Source organism: Notamacropus eugenii, chromosome 2 (assembly GCF_028372415.1).
Source record: "Notamacropus eugenii isolate mMacEug1 chromosome 2, mMacEug1.pri_v2, whole genome shotgun sequence".
In the NCBI taxonomy this organism is placed as follows: domain Eukaryota; kingdom Metazoa; phylum Chordata; class Mammalia; order Diprotodontia; family Macropodidae; genus Notamacropus; species Notamacropus eugenii.
In genome coordinates this window covers 17152504-17166041 of record NC_092873.1, presented here as the reverse complement: position 1 = coordinate 17166041, position 13538 = coordinate 17152504, and the positions used below count along the sequence as shown (strand labels likewise).

Below are 13538 nucleotides of genomic sequence, written 5' to 3'. Positions count from 1 at the left end.
GATGTGCAGGGGAGGGGTAAGTGAGAGGGAGAGAGAATTGAGAACTTAGAATTTTTTTAAATAAATGTTAAAAATATTTAATAATTTTTAGAAACTAAAATAATACTCCTTGGGATCCTATTCTGGATGAATAACTATTTAATAAACTTATTGTATTCCTACTTTCATATGCTTTTAAAAAAAATGATTTGGAATGATATACACAAATTTACTGAACAGTGCATTTCCTTTGACCCAGCTATACCCCTGCTAGGCCTCTATCCCAAAGAGATCAAAGAAAGAGAAATGTGTCCTACTTTTACAAAAATATTTATAGATGTTATTTTTGTAGAGGCAGAAAAACTGGAAACTAGAGGAATACCCATCAGTTCGGGAATGGCTGAACAAACTGTGGTTTAAAGGCCTCTTGTGCTATAAAAAATGAGGAAATTGATGTTTTCAAAGACATCTGAAAAGACTTGTTTGACCTGTTGCAGAGAGCCAAGGGAGCAAGTCACATTCTTTTAATATCATCTTTATAGAAACAAACAAGTGTGAAAACCACAAAAATTCTGACCAACATAATGCTCATCCCCAATTACACCATTGAGGAAGCAAGCAACCCACCTCCTGACCAAGAGGAGAGTCAGGTGACGGGCTGGGCACAGAATAAGTTAAACCTTCGAGGACTCGGCCAACAAGGGAATTTGTCGTGCTTGGCTCTGTATATTTATTGAAGGATTTTTTGGGCTATTACTGTTGTTATAATGTGGTTGGGGAGAAAAATTAGATTTCTGTTCATTAAAAAAAATTTTAATTTAAAACAGTGTTTTACATGGCTCCTCTCAAATACAGGCTTTCATTAGATCCTCCCAACAGCCCTGTGAATTAAGTACTTTAGCTATTATCCCATTTTAAAGATGGGGGTAGTGAGACTGATGATATATTATAACTTGGCAGCTAAGGTCAGAGGCAGGTCTGTGCACACAGCTCCATCTGCTACACCTTGCTGGCTTTCTTACAAGGGAGACGGAGATAAAAAAAGGGAAAGGCAAGAAACCCGAGCAGAGAAAAAAAAATAACCTTAGTTTCTAGGTAATTTATAATCAATCTTTTAATTAGCTGCTAGCAACAATTAATAAGATTGATTATAAATTACCTAGAAACTCTTGTCTCTCAAAAATTTTTGACCAACAAGTATTTATTAGGTCCCTACTATGTGTCAGGGATAGAGAAAGCTTCGTGAGAGAAGAGATCTTGGAGTTCCATGCTCTCCCACCTCACCTTGGCCTCCTGGCTCCTTCAAGTCCCAGATTAAATCCCACCTTCTACCAGAAGCCTCTTCTGGTCCCCCTTAATTCTAATGACTCCCCCTGTTGATTATTTCCAATTCATCCAGTCTATAACATGCTAGTGCATGGGTGTTTGTGTGCTGTTTCCATTAGAATGTAAGCTCCCTGGAGCAGGGACAGTTTTTTGCCTCTCTTTGTATCTCCACTGCATAGCCCAAGGACTGAAGGAGTAGGTGCTAAACAAATACCTCTGAACTTGTCATGTCTCATGACAAAATCCCTGGAAAGGAAGTAATTCATCTGTTGTGCTGTTTATGACCTGTGGGCCTGACTCCATCCATGGCCGGCCTGCCATTGTCTCCTAGAGTGTAGCCTCCCCCAGGACAGGCCCTGAGATGGCACCTGGTAGACACAGAAAATTCATCCACAACAGAAAGGAGAACTGAGAGACAGAAACTGAAATATTTTATTGCATAACTTTGAAGAGAAGCAGCCAGAAAGACTGGCATACTCGATGCCAATTGTGCAATCTTGTGGAGAGAGCCCAGAGCCCCTAACTGGTCTCATGCAGGCTCTGGCTTCAGAGCTGGGACAGAAGGTTTGGGGCAAGGCTGCAGCTGAGGCCTGTGCCATCTGGCTCCACATTCAGAGCCTTCACAATACCATCCTGCACCACCATGGAGAACCTGCAGATGGTCATTGAGAGTCAGAGGACACTCAGGGCCCATGGGGACACAGGCTTGGGAGTGTCAGGACCCAGGAGGGGACTCCAAGGGTCAATGGGAGTAGTTAGGGGATACCCAGGAGCCAGGGAAACACAGGCTGGGGAATGGCAGGGCCCAGCAAAGGACTCCCAAGAGAGGGTTCCATAGGCCTTACCTCTTCAGCCGACGATTCCCAAATAGGGGTACGAGGGAATCATCCAGTAACAGTTCTGTTGCCTATGAGAGTGGAGGAGATGACCAAATGGGGGAGCGAGGCCAACGTCACCAAGAGTGCCCCCCCTCTCCAGAAGACTGGCCCCTTTCCATCACCAAAATCAAACCTCCTTGCCACTTGGCAGCTGAAGCCCTGATTTCTTAGGAAACTATTCCAGTCATTTCACAAGCACCAAGAGGAGAGAGGAGAAGGGACGGGTTCAAGGTCATACAGCCAGGAGGTAACTGAACTGGGATGAGGACCCAAATCATCTGACTCCCTCTGCCTAAGCCTGCCTCTCCCAGCACCGAGCCAGGCCCCAGTTTTCAGTTGTGCTGGTCCCCAACAGTGACAGCAAACATTTACCTTCCCAAAGGCCCCGGTGGGGTCAGCCAGGAGCCGAACCTGGAGACAGAAGGATGGGGAAGGGGTCAGCACCCTGGGCCCCTCCTCTCATTCAGCCCCTGCCCCCTCCCCCAGGGCCTCACCTTGCCCGAGGCTTTTTGTGACAGGCCCCACTCACTGACCACGAAGACGTCATTGACACTGAGGCAGGCTACCACCTCAGCCCCTCTGGACTTCAGGGCATCAGCCTGCTCCACAAAGCCAGGCAGGTGAGTCTGGGGAAGGAATGCGCAGGGGTTAGGAGCCCCACATCCTTTCTCACCCTTCCTTCTCCCAAACCCCCAGCTATTCTAGGCTGCTCCCCCTCATTCCCCTTGAATCTACCAGGACCTCAGAAAGGTGCCATTTTCACTCACAAGAGAGTGAGAAGGGGCTTCAGAGGTCATCTTACCTAGCCCATACATTACCAGCCGCTCCCTCTTCAATTTCCCAAATAAGGAGTCATCCATCCTCTGGCAACAGGGACCTCAATACCCCAAGGCAGCTCACCTCACTTTGAGACAACTAGGTTCTAGCATTGGGCTTTATTCTCCTACCTTGGAACAGCCTGGTGTGAAAGCTCCGGGCACCCCAAAGAGTACTCCCTTCTTGCCTTTGAACAGCTCTGCCAGGTTCACCTTCTTGCCTGGATCTCCCTCAAATACCTCCACAGATGGAAGGGCATCACCCACCTAGGGGAGAAGGCTCAGAGCTAGAAAGAAGCCAGACCCTGATGGGAAGTCAGGACCGGGTTCCCAGTCTCTGTGACTGGGGCTCCATCCTGCCAGTGGAAAGGGAAATTCCCAGGTCAGTTTCCTGGTCCCTTCCCAAGGACAGCTGGATCACCCCACAGCCCATCCCCACCCAAGCAGGCTCTAAATTTCCTGAAAGTTATGATCCCTCCCTTGGGCATATGGAGGACGATTGGTGACGGAAGTTTTTTCTGTGGCCATGCAGGTGTTGCATCACCCAGAAGAACAATTTCTGTGGGGCAAGACCAAAGCCTGTGTTCTGGGAAAGGAGTGGGATGGGGAGGGGCAGGGCAGAAAGACTACAGTCTGGAAGAAAGAGGGCAAAGTCTGACCAGAGTCTGGGATTTGCCCTGTGGAGTCCCCTGCAGAATATGGGGCTTGGAATAAGACACAGGCACCAGGATTCCTGGCTTTGGCAAGGGGGTGGGGGTAGGGTGGGAATGGGCTCCAAGATGATGGGGCCATATCTCCAACTCTCCAACTCAACTCTGTGTCTAAAACTCTCTCTCTCTCTCTCTCTCTCTCTCTCTCTCTCTCTCTCTCTCTCTCTCTCTCTCTCTCACACACACACACACACACACACACACACACACACACACACACACACACCAGTGAAATAGATCCAAACCTCAGGGGTGGGAGCGAGCATTTCAGTCCAGAGGCACAAACTGGGGAAAAGGAATCCGTTAATTCTCTAAGTAACTGAGAGTAGTGGCTCCGGGCACTGTAGGGATTCAGACACCTGATGAGAAGGGGGGGGTCCTAGTCTCTACCACCCAAATCACAGATCTGAGGGGCTTGGGGCTGAATGAATCTGTCTGAACTTCAGCAGCTGGAGGAGGAAGAAGAGACCCTGGGGTCGATAAGGGATTCCATATGAGGAGTCAGTCTACATGGGGTTTGGGCTAGACCAGATGGGACATCAATCCATAATGGGGGTGGGAGGTGGTCAGTTCATCAGGAGAGGATCAGGCCACAGGAAGAATCACTCGGTATAGGGGATCCCCAGGCTACACTGGATGAGGGTGGGGCTAAATGGGTGGTCAATCCAGGCAAAATTCCTCCTTTTTGAGAGGCTCAGCTCCTTAAGCAAATCTGTGCAAAAAATCTATGTTAAAACCCAGTTCGGATGTGCACTCCCTATACCATCCCTGGCAAATCCCTACTGCCCTGGACCTCAGTTTCCTCATCTATAAAATGAGAAGCTTAGCTCCAGTCAGTCAATCAAGAAGTACTCACTCCCTAAGCAGCCCCAGCTATGGGCCAGGCACTCACAAAAGGGAGACGACCCCCAGTCTATGATCCTATGGAACCATTCCATGGGGGAGATGCCCAGGCCCGAGCAATGAGGAACTGCCTATATTCATCATCAATTAATAATGGGGAGAGGCTCAGGTCAGGGAGGGGACCCCTCCATGGTCTGTCCACAAAGAGGGGGCTGCATAGGGCTGAGGAAGGAGGATGGGCAGAAGGGAATCATTCCATAAAAGAGGTCCCTGGGTTATGGAGAGATGAGTCCACATGATGGGGGGGGCGTCGTTCGCATGGGGGTGTCTAGAATATGGGGGGACCGATGGGGGGATCAAACAGTATAGTGGGTCACTAACAGGAAGGGTCACTGGGGGTGTCGGTCCATGAAGCGGGTCCCTAACATGGGGATGATTGGGGGGGGCGGTCAGTTCTCGGGGGCAGAGGGGTCGGTCCCGGGGGGTTGGGGCGGGACAGCCAAGGTCAAGGTCAACGCCGAGGCTCACCTTGATCGGGGCCATGGTTGCAGAGGCGCTGCGTAGGGTGCGAACCGACGCGACAAGGAAGGTCTGGGCGGCGGTGGCAGTTCTCGACGCCCCTTTAAGAACGTGCCCAGCGCGGCGCCCGAGGTAGAGCAGCCCGGCCAGCCCCATCCCCGCCCGGCTCTGAGTACGGCCCGCCCCCGGATGAAGCTCCGCCCCTGGCAGCAGCCCCGCCCCTGCAGAGGCTCCTCATTTGCGTGAAGGGGCGTGGTCGAACGATTGCGAGCCACTCAGCGACCGGGAGTGGAGGGGTTGGGAAGGGGCGGGCAACTCCACGAGACAACCTGTAAATTTGTACGGAGCCGCCGGTTGGGGCAGAGTGGGGGAGGGCGGGAATCGCCCTTCTTATTGGCGAAGCGCCGAAGGGGGCGGGGCCGAGCCTCTGAGGGGCTCGCCGCTCATTGGCCCGGCTGCGCAGTTCTTTCTCCCGAGATTGCCCAGGCGGCGGAGTGTCGTAGCGGCTTAGCGTGTGACCGACTTGTGGCGTGGGAGGAGGCTGAGCCTGGCTGAGCCCAGGTACGGGCCGTGAACGAGCCCCAAGCGCTTCGGTGTCACTGTTGCCATCCTCCCCATGCCTGCTCGCCCTCCCCGTGGCGCCCCCTCTCCGCCGGGAGCCCCAACCTGAGGCCGTCCCTCCTCGGCTCCCGTCCCCCAGGCTCCCTCGGCCCCTCTCTCCTTCCTGCCCGACTCTCCGTGACCCCAGTTGGGGTTTTCTTGGCAGAGATGCTGGAGTGCTTTGCCAGTTCCTTCTCCGGCTCATTTTACAAAGGGGGAAACGGAGGCAAACGGGGTTAGGTGTCTTGCTCAGGGTCACACGAGGCTGGATTAGAACTCGCTGTTCTTGACTACGCGCCTGGCACTGCACTCCGCCACTAGCGACCTCTCTAATAAATTAGCACCTTCCTCCTGAAATGGTTGTGAGGATCAAATAAGGCCCTATTTGCTGAGACCTTAGCCCCCCACTGCCTCCTGGGTCATCTCCAATCTGGCTGAGAAAGCCAGGCTGGTGGCTGCACAGCCCTGCCTCCCTTAAAGCCAGTTCACGTGCATGTCCTAGCGTCACTCCCTGACGTCTCGGTCCTCCGAGAACGAAGGACACCGCAAAGCACGCAAGCAGTGTAAACGCTCCCATTCGGTCCTCACGACCACCCTGGGAGCCGGGGATGAGGAAACTGAGGCTGGGAGACATTGAGTAACTGGCCGGTGTCAGAAAGGATTCGAACTCGACAATTCTCTGCCGGGTTCCCCCGCACACTCTCCACTCCGCCACCTAGCGGCAAACACGTGTTTGCGCAGAGATACCTCCGCATGATCTCGGACGCGGTGCAAGGTGCATGAGGACGCATGCGCGCACTGGCGCGCTCGCGATCAGTACCGCGAAGCTTAGCCCCGGGCTGCAGCGCGGATGCATCTGCGCATGCGCATCTGGCTCTAACTCGTTATTTGCATCTGGGGGCCGGAAATAAAAGCCGGGAGGCAGCAGCAGTTCCCGCAACATCCTGTTTGGGGAGGGCTGCCCCGCCTCTTCCGGAAGTGGCCGGAGGAAAGAGAGGGATTCTCGAGAGGGTGGGAGGAGAAAGCAAGAGGAGACGGAAGTGACGTAGGCAGGGCGCCGACCTGATTCCGGTTCCGGTGCGGGTGCGCGCGCAGGTTGGGATGAAGCTGTTGACCCACAACTTGCTGAGCTCCCACGTGCGTGGGGTGGGGCCCCAGGGCTTCCCGCTACGCATCCAGGTACCCGAGGCGGAGTGGGCCGGGGGGGGTGCGGGGTGACGGGCCCCACCCGGCCCGCGGCCCGCGTGACAACCCTGGCGTGTCCCCCCAGGCCACCGAGGTCCGCGTGAGCCCTGTAGACTTCAACCCGGACTTCGTGACGCGCATGATCCCCAAGATGGAGTGGACGGCGCTGGTGGACGCGGCCGAGAGCGTGAGCGCCCTCGCACGCCCCCTCCCCCCACCCCCAGTTTCCTCCTCAGTAACAGGGGACCCCGCCCCGCTGCGCCCCGGGTTTGTCAGGCAGCGGCGGGAGGCCCGGGCCTGTACCGGTTTGTGCCGGCTTACCTCCCGGGGCCTGCTGGGTAGAGAAAGGTAACGGCCGCGAGACCCGGGTCCCAGGGCACTCGGGGACTGGGCAGGCGGTGTCCGCGGTGCGGGGATCCCCAGGGCCCCACAAGGGTTCCCGGTCCCGGGGTCCAGGGCGGAAGGGACCCTGGCCCGTAACCCGAACGACCTGTGCCCCCTCCAGCTGGGGCACCTGTCCGAGCTGCCCCGGCAGCTGGCCGAAGGCTACGAGAAGGACGAGGACTTCCTGAGGAAGGCGCACCACGTCTTGTTGGAGGTGAGGCTCGGCCTGCGCGCTGCCCCTCCAACCCTGGGCGGGCGGGCCGGGCCCTGCTCATGTTGTGCTCATCCCGCAGGTGGAGGTGGTGGAGGGCACCCTGCAGTGCCCGCAGTCCGGACGCCTGTTCCCCATCAGCCGAGGGATCCCCAACATGCTGCTGAGTGACGAGGAGGCCACGTCCTAGGCCTCAGAGCTCTCCTCCTCCCCAGTCCCTTTTTAGGCCTGTTCATCCAGGCTGAGCTGCGGTCATTTTCCCCTCCACCTCTGCCCCCCACACCACACAGAGCCCTGGGGATGGTATGATCGCTGTTATATTTTTTTTTCCTCATTAAAGGTTCAAAACTGAACGCGTTTTTTTTTTCTTTGCAGCAAATATACATTAAAATAGAGTCTCTGTACAGCTCTGTTCCCCCACGCAGCCCTGGGAGGAGGCAGCCCAGGCCCTACCCCAGTGGCCCCTGCTCCTCCCTTCAGTCCAAACCTAAAAATAAATATAGTGTTATTGCTATGCAGGGGATAGAGTAGATGCTGCGGGGGCCCCCCTCCCCTCCCCAGGGGTCCGGGATCATCCCTTGGCCCAGCTCCAGGGGCAGGTTGGGGAGGGAGAGAGGAACCAGCTCTGATTTATTGCTTTAAAGGGGAGAAGGATTGGAGTTTGGGGGCAGTAATAATGCCCAGTATAAATGGCAAGGAGGGAAGGGTTCGGGGGTCCTTGCTCTCCAGCCCCGGCTCTGCTAGAGGGGGAGCCAGGCCCCTGGGGATGGGCCAAGCAGCAGCAAAAAAAGCATTAACCGAAGGGAAAGCTGGGGCCCCTCAACTCTTCCCTCCCTGAGATCTCTTACCTCTCCCCTGATACCCCAGTTTCCCCAGCAGCCCCCCTTTATGGCTTCCACAAGGCCCCCCCAACCCTGGGGGTAGATTATGGCTTGTGAGGGGCAGTGCTTCCCCCTAGTGGTTGGAGCAGCACTGCCTAGCCTCACTCCTCTAGGTGCCTATGGAAGGGAGTAGGGTGGGCATGGGCCTGGTTCCCATGGGCTGTTGGCATTGCCCTGGCACTGCCAGCAGGCTGTGGGCACTGCCCATGCCCTCCCCTGGGCTTCTGGGGTTCAACCCTTCCCCCCCACCCCTGCCGGTCCTGCCAGCACCACCCCCCCCAACCCGAGCATGTCCACAAGACCAATAGCCTTCCCCCCATCAGTCCATCATAGCCTCCAGCATCTCCAGGAAAAGCTTGTGCATGGGGACCTTCCCCTCCAGCTTCACCCCATAGAAATGGGCCAGCACTTTGCCCGCCGTCTGGCGAAGGAGGGGGAGAGTGAGCAGCAGCCTCCCAGCCCTGCGGCGCTCAGCTCCCCCACCAGGGCCCCCACCAGCACGCCCAGCTTCGTACTCCAACAAGGCTTCATGCAAGGCTTCCCGTAGCTGTTCCACAGCCTCAGCATCTTCTATGTGCACTGAGTCTGGGGAGGGAAGAGCTCAGTTCAGTGGGTGCTAACCTGCCCCTACCCCTGCCCTCCAAGGAGCCCACCTGGTTCCACTCTGCTTTGCTTCTAGGGGGAACCTGAGACGCAGAGAATCCAAGGAGATAATGTGGGTCCAAAACAGAAGTCAGCTAGGACTAGACCTATCTGGGTTCTCCAGGGCATGGGGTAACACAGTGGAGACAGAGATTCAAATCCTGCCTGCTCCCCTTAGTCTGTGGTTCAGGCAAACTCAATTCTCTTTTCAGTGCCTCAGTTGCCTTATGTGTAAGATTGGGGCTGGCTAAAATGATGCCTAAGGTCCCTCCCAGCTCTGACCTCAGTGAGCAAAACCAGGGAGAGCACTTTGTGGGCAGCCCCAGGTCAGCCCAGGAGGCTCAGCTCCCCTCCCCCTGTGGGAGCCCCTTGGAGCTCACCTCTCTGTCACCTACACTCAAGGGTTGCTGGGAGGACCATGGGGTACATCCACCTCTGGAGCAGAGGGCTATGGCACTCCTCGACCTCCAGCTCACCCCAGCTGCTCCCACCCCCCTTCCCTCGTCCCCAGCCCATGTCTCACCAGAGTTGGCCAGAGCCAAGGCCTTGAGCAGCACGTACTCCTCCCGCTCCAGGCGAAGGGCCTGGAGTCGGCGAACCAGCTGGAGGAGTGCAGCCCCTAGCTCACCCAGCCCGGCTGCCCGGGCGCCCTCCTCATCCAGTACGAGGTCTTCAGCAAAGGCCAGCTCATCCCGCAAGGGCAGCGAGCGCTGGGCCACTCCCAACACCAGCACCTCCATCCACACACTCTGCAGTACCGACATCTGATCCGACAGGGACAGGGCAGAGAAGCCTGCAACCAGGGCAAGGAAACTGAGTCAGGAGGCCAGGGCCACACAGGAACCCAAGGGAGGCCCTGCCAAGTATGCAGCTCAGGGACTGTGGGGTATAGCACCCTAGCTGCACCCCCCTCACCTGGGATGCTCTTAGCCCAGCTGATGGTGACCACGATCTCCCGGTCAAAAAGGTCACATAGTGTGGCCACAGCTGGCAGGTGCCCATCAGGCCCTGCTGGGTCAGGCATTGCGTAAAGTTTCTCCGGCTCTGCCACCAGCAGGTGGGATACAAGGGCGTTCACAGGGGCTGTAGGGACAGAGAGGCAGGGCTGTTGTCACACACAGGCCCATTAAGCCCTCCGCACTGGGACCAGGCTTGCCCCAGACCCACGCCAGCAGCTTCTCACCTGTCTTCCGAGTTCCCCCTGGTGGTGCCAGAGGAGCAGAGGGGAAGGGTCCTGCAAAGGGCAGGGGCTCAACCTCAGGCCGACGCTTGTATTTCTGCCGTCCGCCCCGGACTCGGTCTAAACGAACCCCTAAAAAATGGAGAGGCATGCAGAGCAGAACAGTAGGGCAAGTCTGCCTCCGCCCAAATGCTCCCAGGTCCCCCCCAGGCCTCTCCTCACTCACCCTCCTTGAGCATGCCGACCCGCAGGCACTTGGTGAAGCGGCAGGCTTGGCATGCCTTCCGCCGCCGCTTGGTGATCTCACACTCGTTGGAGGCTGGGCAGCTGTATTCAATACTCCCTGGCAAGGCAAGAGATGGAGTTCACAGCAGGCAGCAGCCCCCATGAACCTGGGAGGGACTTCTGCCAACTTGCACAGGGCTCTGACCTGCATAGGGCAGGGGCCACAGTGAGGGAGGCTGTAGCCACAAGGTTAGGATGACAGCAACGCAGAGAACCTGAATTGACCCTAAGAGCCCCTGAGTTCAAGTCATAACTGACTTTTAGTGGCTACAGGACTGGGAATTCCCTTAACTCCCAGCATGCTTCCTGATCCTAAGATCCCTCCAGGGCTGCCTTAACACTAGGGATCAGGGAAAAAGTCTCATCCCTCCCAGCAAGGTCTTTCTCGTTTTTACCAAAATGGCTTTTCCTAGACCACAAGCCCAGAGAGGGCAAGGGCTTCCTATACGTGTACTCCAATTTGTCACAGATTGAAAGTCAAACAATTAGAGCTAGGAAAGATGTCAGATCCTCATTTGAAGAAATTGAGGCCCAGAAGGTTGAGGCCACCATTGCAAAGTGGGCAGCAGGGCTGGGATTCATTGCACCTTGGCCTTGATTCCCGGCCCACCCACTACAGGAAACCCAGAAGAGCCTGAGACTGAGACGCTGGGTTCACACTCACCTTGGATGGTCCTCTTGAAGAAGGCTTTGCAGGCCTCACAGGAGGCCACGCCATAGTGGTAGCCAGAGGCCACGTCCCCACACACCAGACAGAGACGCTTGGGCAGTGAGCTCAGCACCAGCTTGCCCCCGCCACTGCCCCTCTCACCCAGCCCTGTGCCTTCCCCTTCCTCATCCTCTTCCCTGCCCGTGGGGAGTCGACGACGAGCAGGGCCAGGGCCAGGAGGCCGGGCAGGTGGGGGTTCAGGCTCAGCCTCTGAGGAGCCCCGAGGACTGTCTGGGCTGGCAGGTTCTGCTTTGATATAGAGAGGCTCCGTCCCACGTTCCCGGCCAGACATGGTGCTGCCAATCACCTGGGGGGAGAAGGAGAAAAAGGGGAAATGGGTGAGGGTCCTAGAAAAATCCAGGGAGACCTAGCTTAGAGACCTGAGATAGGAAGGAAAAGGAGGAGAGGATTAGTAGGGGAAGTCCTGGGGCCCTCTGTGACTCAGACAGAGGCCTAAAGGGGGTCCTTGCTAATCTGAGGAACAAACTTATCACCACCAGCAAATGAGAAACAGTCAGAACTGGAAGGACCCTGAGAAAGGGAAGGAGTTACAAAGACTTTTACTTTATAACTGGGGAAGGGAAATGACTTTCCCGATATCTGGCCAGAGCCTGGATTAGGAGCCAGGTCTCCACCCCTCCAGCCCAGGGTTCAAGCCAGAGAGCCTCCAGGATGCCTCCCGCTGGCCTGGGGTGGCAAGAGGCTCCAGGAGGACAAGGGGGAGCCATCCATCCTGGTTGCCCAACAGCTGGGCACAGAGCCAGCACCTGGGGGAGGGGGGAAGAAAGAGGGCAGGGAGCAGAGTCCAGAGGAATTTTATTCCCCAAAGAGATAGGCCCTAAGCTGGGCCCAGGAAATCAGGCTGCGGTGAGAGGACAGCAAGAGAAATGTCTCAAGAAACTCAGAGCAGCCCCCCCATTCTTGGATCCCCAGAAAGTAGGGGAGGGGCACCCGCGGCTCCGGAGTGTGAGTAATCATGAGCCCCGGGTTAAAGTTACAAGCCAGCGACCTTCAGCACCCAACGGGCTGCCCCGGGCAGTGCCGCGCTCCCCTATCCGCGGGTGCTCCCCGGGGGCTGCCCACCCCTGGCCTCCTGGATCGGGGGCTTCCTCCGGCGGCCCGGGGGCCCCCCCGCCACCCGGGGGGCACGAACTTCCCCCCCTTCTGCCGAGGGCCTGCGCACTCACCTGCCCGCCCGCTCACCTGGCGGGTACGCCCGCGGGGGGAGGGGAAGGGGAAGGGAAAAGGGGGGGCGGGGCCTGGCTCTTTCTCCTATAACACCCCCCTCCGGCGCCGCCACCTCCCGCAGCTGGGGGGGTTGGTTTACAAACTTGCTGCCCCCCCACCCCGCTGGCTGCCCGTGACCCCTGACCCAGAAAGCTCGCGCCGCCTCGAGGAGAGGCCCCCGCCCACGCGGGCTCGCGGCCCCCACGTGCCTCCCGCGGCCGCGCGGCCTCGGCCCAGGCACCCCGCGGCGGCGGGAGCCCGGACGGCCGCACATGGCCGCGGCCCCGGGGCCCGGCCCTGCCCGCCCGGCCCCCGCCCGGCCCCGGACCTGGGGCTCCGCAGCAGCAGCGGCGGCGGCAGCAGCGGCGGCGGCCGGCCCGGCATGGGGGCCCCGCGACGCCGGGGCTGCGCGGTCCTGGACGGAAGCCGCCCGGCCCGGGCCCCGCCTCCTCCGCCGCCGCCTCCGCCGCGTCCCGGCCCAGCCCGGCCCGGCCCGTCGCTCACTCGGCGCCGCCGGCGGCTTGTAGGACACAAAAGGACATCGCGGCCGCTTCCTACTCGGCTTCCTCCAGCTGACAGCGGGGGCGGGGCCAGCCCGGTGCGTATGCAAAGCAGGGGGCCGGGGGCGGGGCTGGCCCGGCGCGTATGCAAAGCAGCACTCGCAGCACGAGGTGGGGAGCCGAGTGGGCGGTGCTTATGCAAAGCCGAGAGGGGAGGGGCGGAGAGAGGCGGGAGGTGGGCGGTCCTGGAGCGTATGCAAAACTACACAGTAGGCGGAACCGAGGGGCGCCTGGGCCAAGCCCAGGTTCGGGGGGCGGGGCGGACATGGAAATATCCTCATGGAAATGAGGCGCGTGGAACTCTGCTCCGGGAGTGAGCGCGCGCGCGCTCGCCGGACAGACAGAAACCGCCTTCGCTCCCTTACAGCTCCGCCTCACGCGTGACCGCGGTGAAACGGGGATGTTTGCGCAGCCATTCCTAACTACAGTGCGGGACTTGGGAGCCAGACTAAAGAGGCGGTGGCGAGGGGGTGGGGCCTTGGCATGACGTCGCTTAGGCGGAGCAAGAGGGGAGCGCGGGCGGCAGGCTCCATTCCCTCCCCCGTATGCAAATAAGGCTGCGGCCTCGCGCGCGGACGAGCCTCCTGGGGGCGGGGTCGGCGCC

At 58.1% G+C, this 13538-nt stretch overlaps 3 protein-coding genes across 7 annotated transcripts; 1 reads left to right on the top strand and 2 right to left on the bottom strand.

Annotated features, from left to right (window-relative positions):
- Positions 1–1714: 1714 nt before the first annotated feature.
- On the bottom strand, positions 1715–5305 carry PRDX5 (peroxiredoxin 5). 2 transcript variants are annotated; one of them, XM_072638976.1, is made up of 6 exons: positions 5080–5305; positions 3131–3265; positions 2678–2809; positions 2556–2594; positions 2151–2212; positions 1715–1957 (listed from the first exon to the last, which is right to left on the bottom strand). In XM_072638976.1, exons 1-6 carry the CDS (start codon positions 5224–5226, stop codon positions 1852–1854), a joined length of 621 nt encoding a protein of 206 aa, XP_072495077.1. In that variant the 5' UTR covers positions 5227–5305; the 3' UTR covers positions 1715–1851. The 2 variants fall into 2 exon arrangements, with proteins under 2 accessions (XP_072495077.1, XP_072495078.1); XM_072638977.1 differs by lacking the exon at positions 2678–2809 and having other exon boundaries at positions 5080–5301.
- Positions 5306–6391: 1086 nt separating this feature from the next.
- Positions 6392–7803, top strand: TRMT112 (tRNA methyltransferase activator subunit 11-2). 2 transcript variants are annotated; one of them, XM_072638979.1, is made up of 4 exons: positions 6392–6849; positions 6941–7042; positions 7361–7453; positions 7533–7803. In XM_072638979.1, the coding sequence occupies exons 1-4, from the start codon at positions 6772–6774 to the stop codon at positions 7638–7640; spliced, it is 381 nt and encodes a 126-aa protein (XP_072495080.1). In that variant the 5' UTR covers positions 6392–6771; the 3' UTR covers positions 7641–7803. The 2 variants fall into 2 exon arrangements, with proteins under 2 accessions (XP_072495080.1, XP_072495079.1); XM_072638978.1 differs by having other exon boundaries at positions 6715–6849; positions 6941–7203.
- On the bottom strand, positions 7750–12980 carry ESRRA (estrogen related receptor alpha). Of its 3 annotated transcripts, none has more exons than XM_072638962.1 (7): positions 12879–12980; positions 11103–11454; positions 10380–10496; positions 10157–10285; positions 9889–10056; positions 9497–9766; positions 7750–8916 (listed from the first exon to the last, which is right to left on the bottom strand). In XM_072638962.1, exons 2-7 carry the CDS (start codon positions 11437–11439, stop codon positions 8651–8653), a joined length of 1287 nt encoding a protein of 428 aa, XP_072495063.1. In that variant the 5' UTR covers positions 11440–11454; positions 12879–12980; the 3' UTR covers positions 7750–8650. The 3 variants fall into 3 exon arrangements, with proteins under 3 accessions (XP_072495063.1, XP_072495064.1, XP_072495062.1); XM_072638963.1 differs by lacking the exon at positions 12879–12980 and adding an exon at positions 12703–12821; XM_072638961.1 differs by lacking the exon at positions 12879–12980 and adding an exon at positions 12335–12411.
- Positions 12981–13538: the final 558 nt, after the last annotated feature.

Excerpts from the sequence above, each read along its gene's own strand:
- ESRRA (XM_072638962.1), bottom strand. The coding sequence starts at position 11,439 with ATGTCTGGCCGGGAACGTGGGACGGAGCCTCTCTATATCAAAGCAGAA. Across the intron at positions 10,286-10,379 it reads GGTCGGCATGCTCAAGGAGG|GGGTTCGTTTAGACCGAGTC; the intron begins GTGAGTGAGGAG and ends TCCATTTTTTAG. Across the intron at positions 10,057-10,156 it reads AGGGGGAACTCGGAAGACAG|CCCCTGTGAACGCCCTTGTA; the intron begins GTGAGAAGCTGC and ends CTGTCCCTACAG.
- TRMT112 (XM_072638978.1), top strand. The coding sequence starts at position 6,772 with ATGAAGCTGTTGACCCACAACTTGCTGAGCTCCCACGTGCGTGGGGTG. Across the intron at positions 6,850-6,940 it reads GCTTCCCGCTACGCATCCAG|GCCACCGAGGTCCGCGTGAG; the intron begins GTACCCGAGGCG and ends GTGTCCCCCCAG. Across the intron at positions 7,204-7,360 it reads GGCCTGCTGGGTAGAGAAAG|CTGGGGCACCTGTCCGAGCT; the intron begins GTAACGGCCGCG and ends TGCCCCCTCCAG.
- PRDX5 (XM_072638976.1), bottom strand. The coding sequence starts at position 5,226 with ATGGGGCTGGCCGGGCTGCTCTACCTCGGGCGCCGCGCTGGGCACGTT. Across the intron at positions 3,266-5,079 it reads CAACCATGGCCCCGATCAAG|GTGGGTGATGCCCTTCCATC; the intron begins GTGAGCCTCGGC and ends CTTCTCCCCTAG. Across the intron at positions 2,213-2,555 it reads CCACCGGGGCCTTTGGGAAG|GCAACAGAACTGTTACTGGA; the intron begins GTAAATGTTTGC and ends CCACTCTCATAG.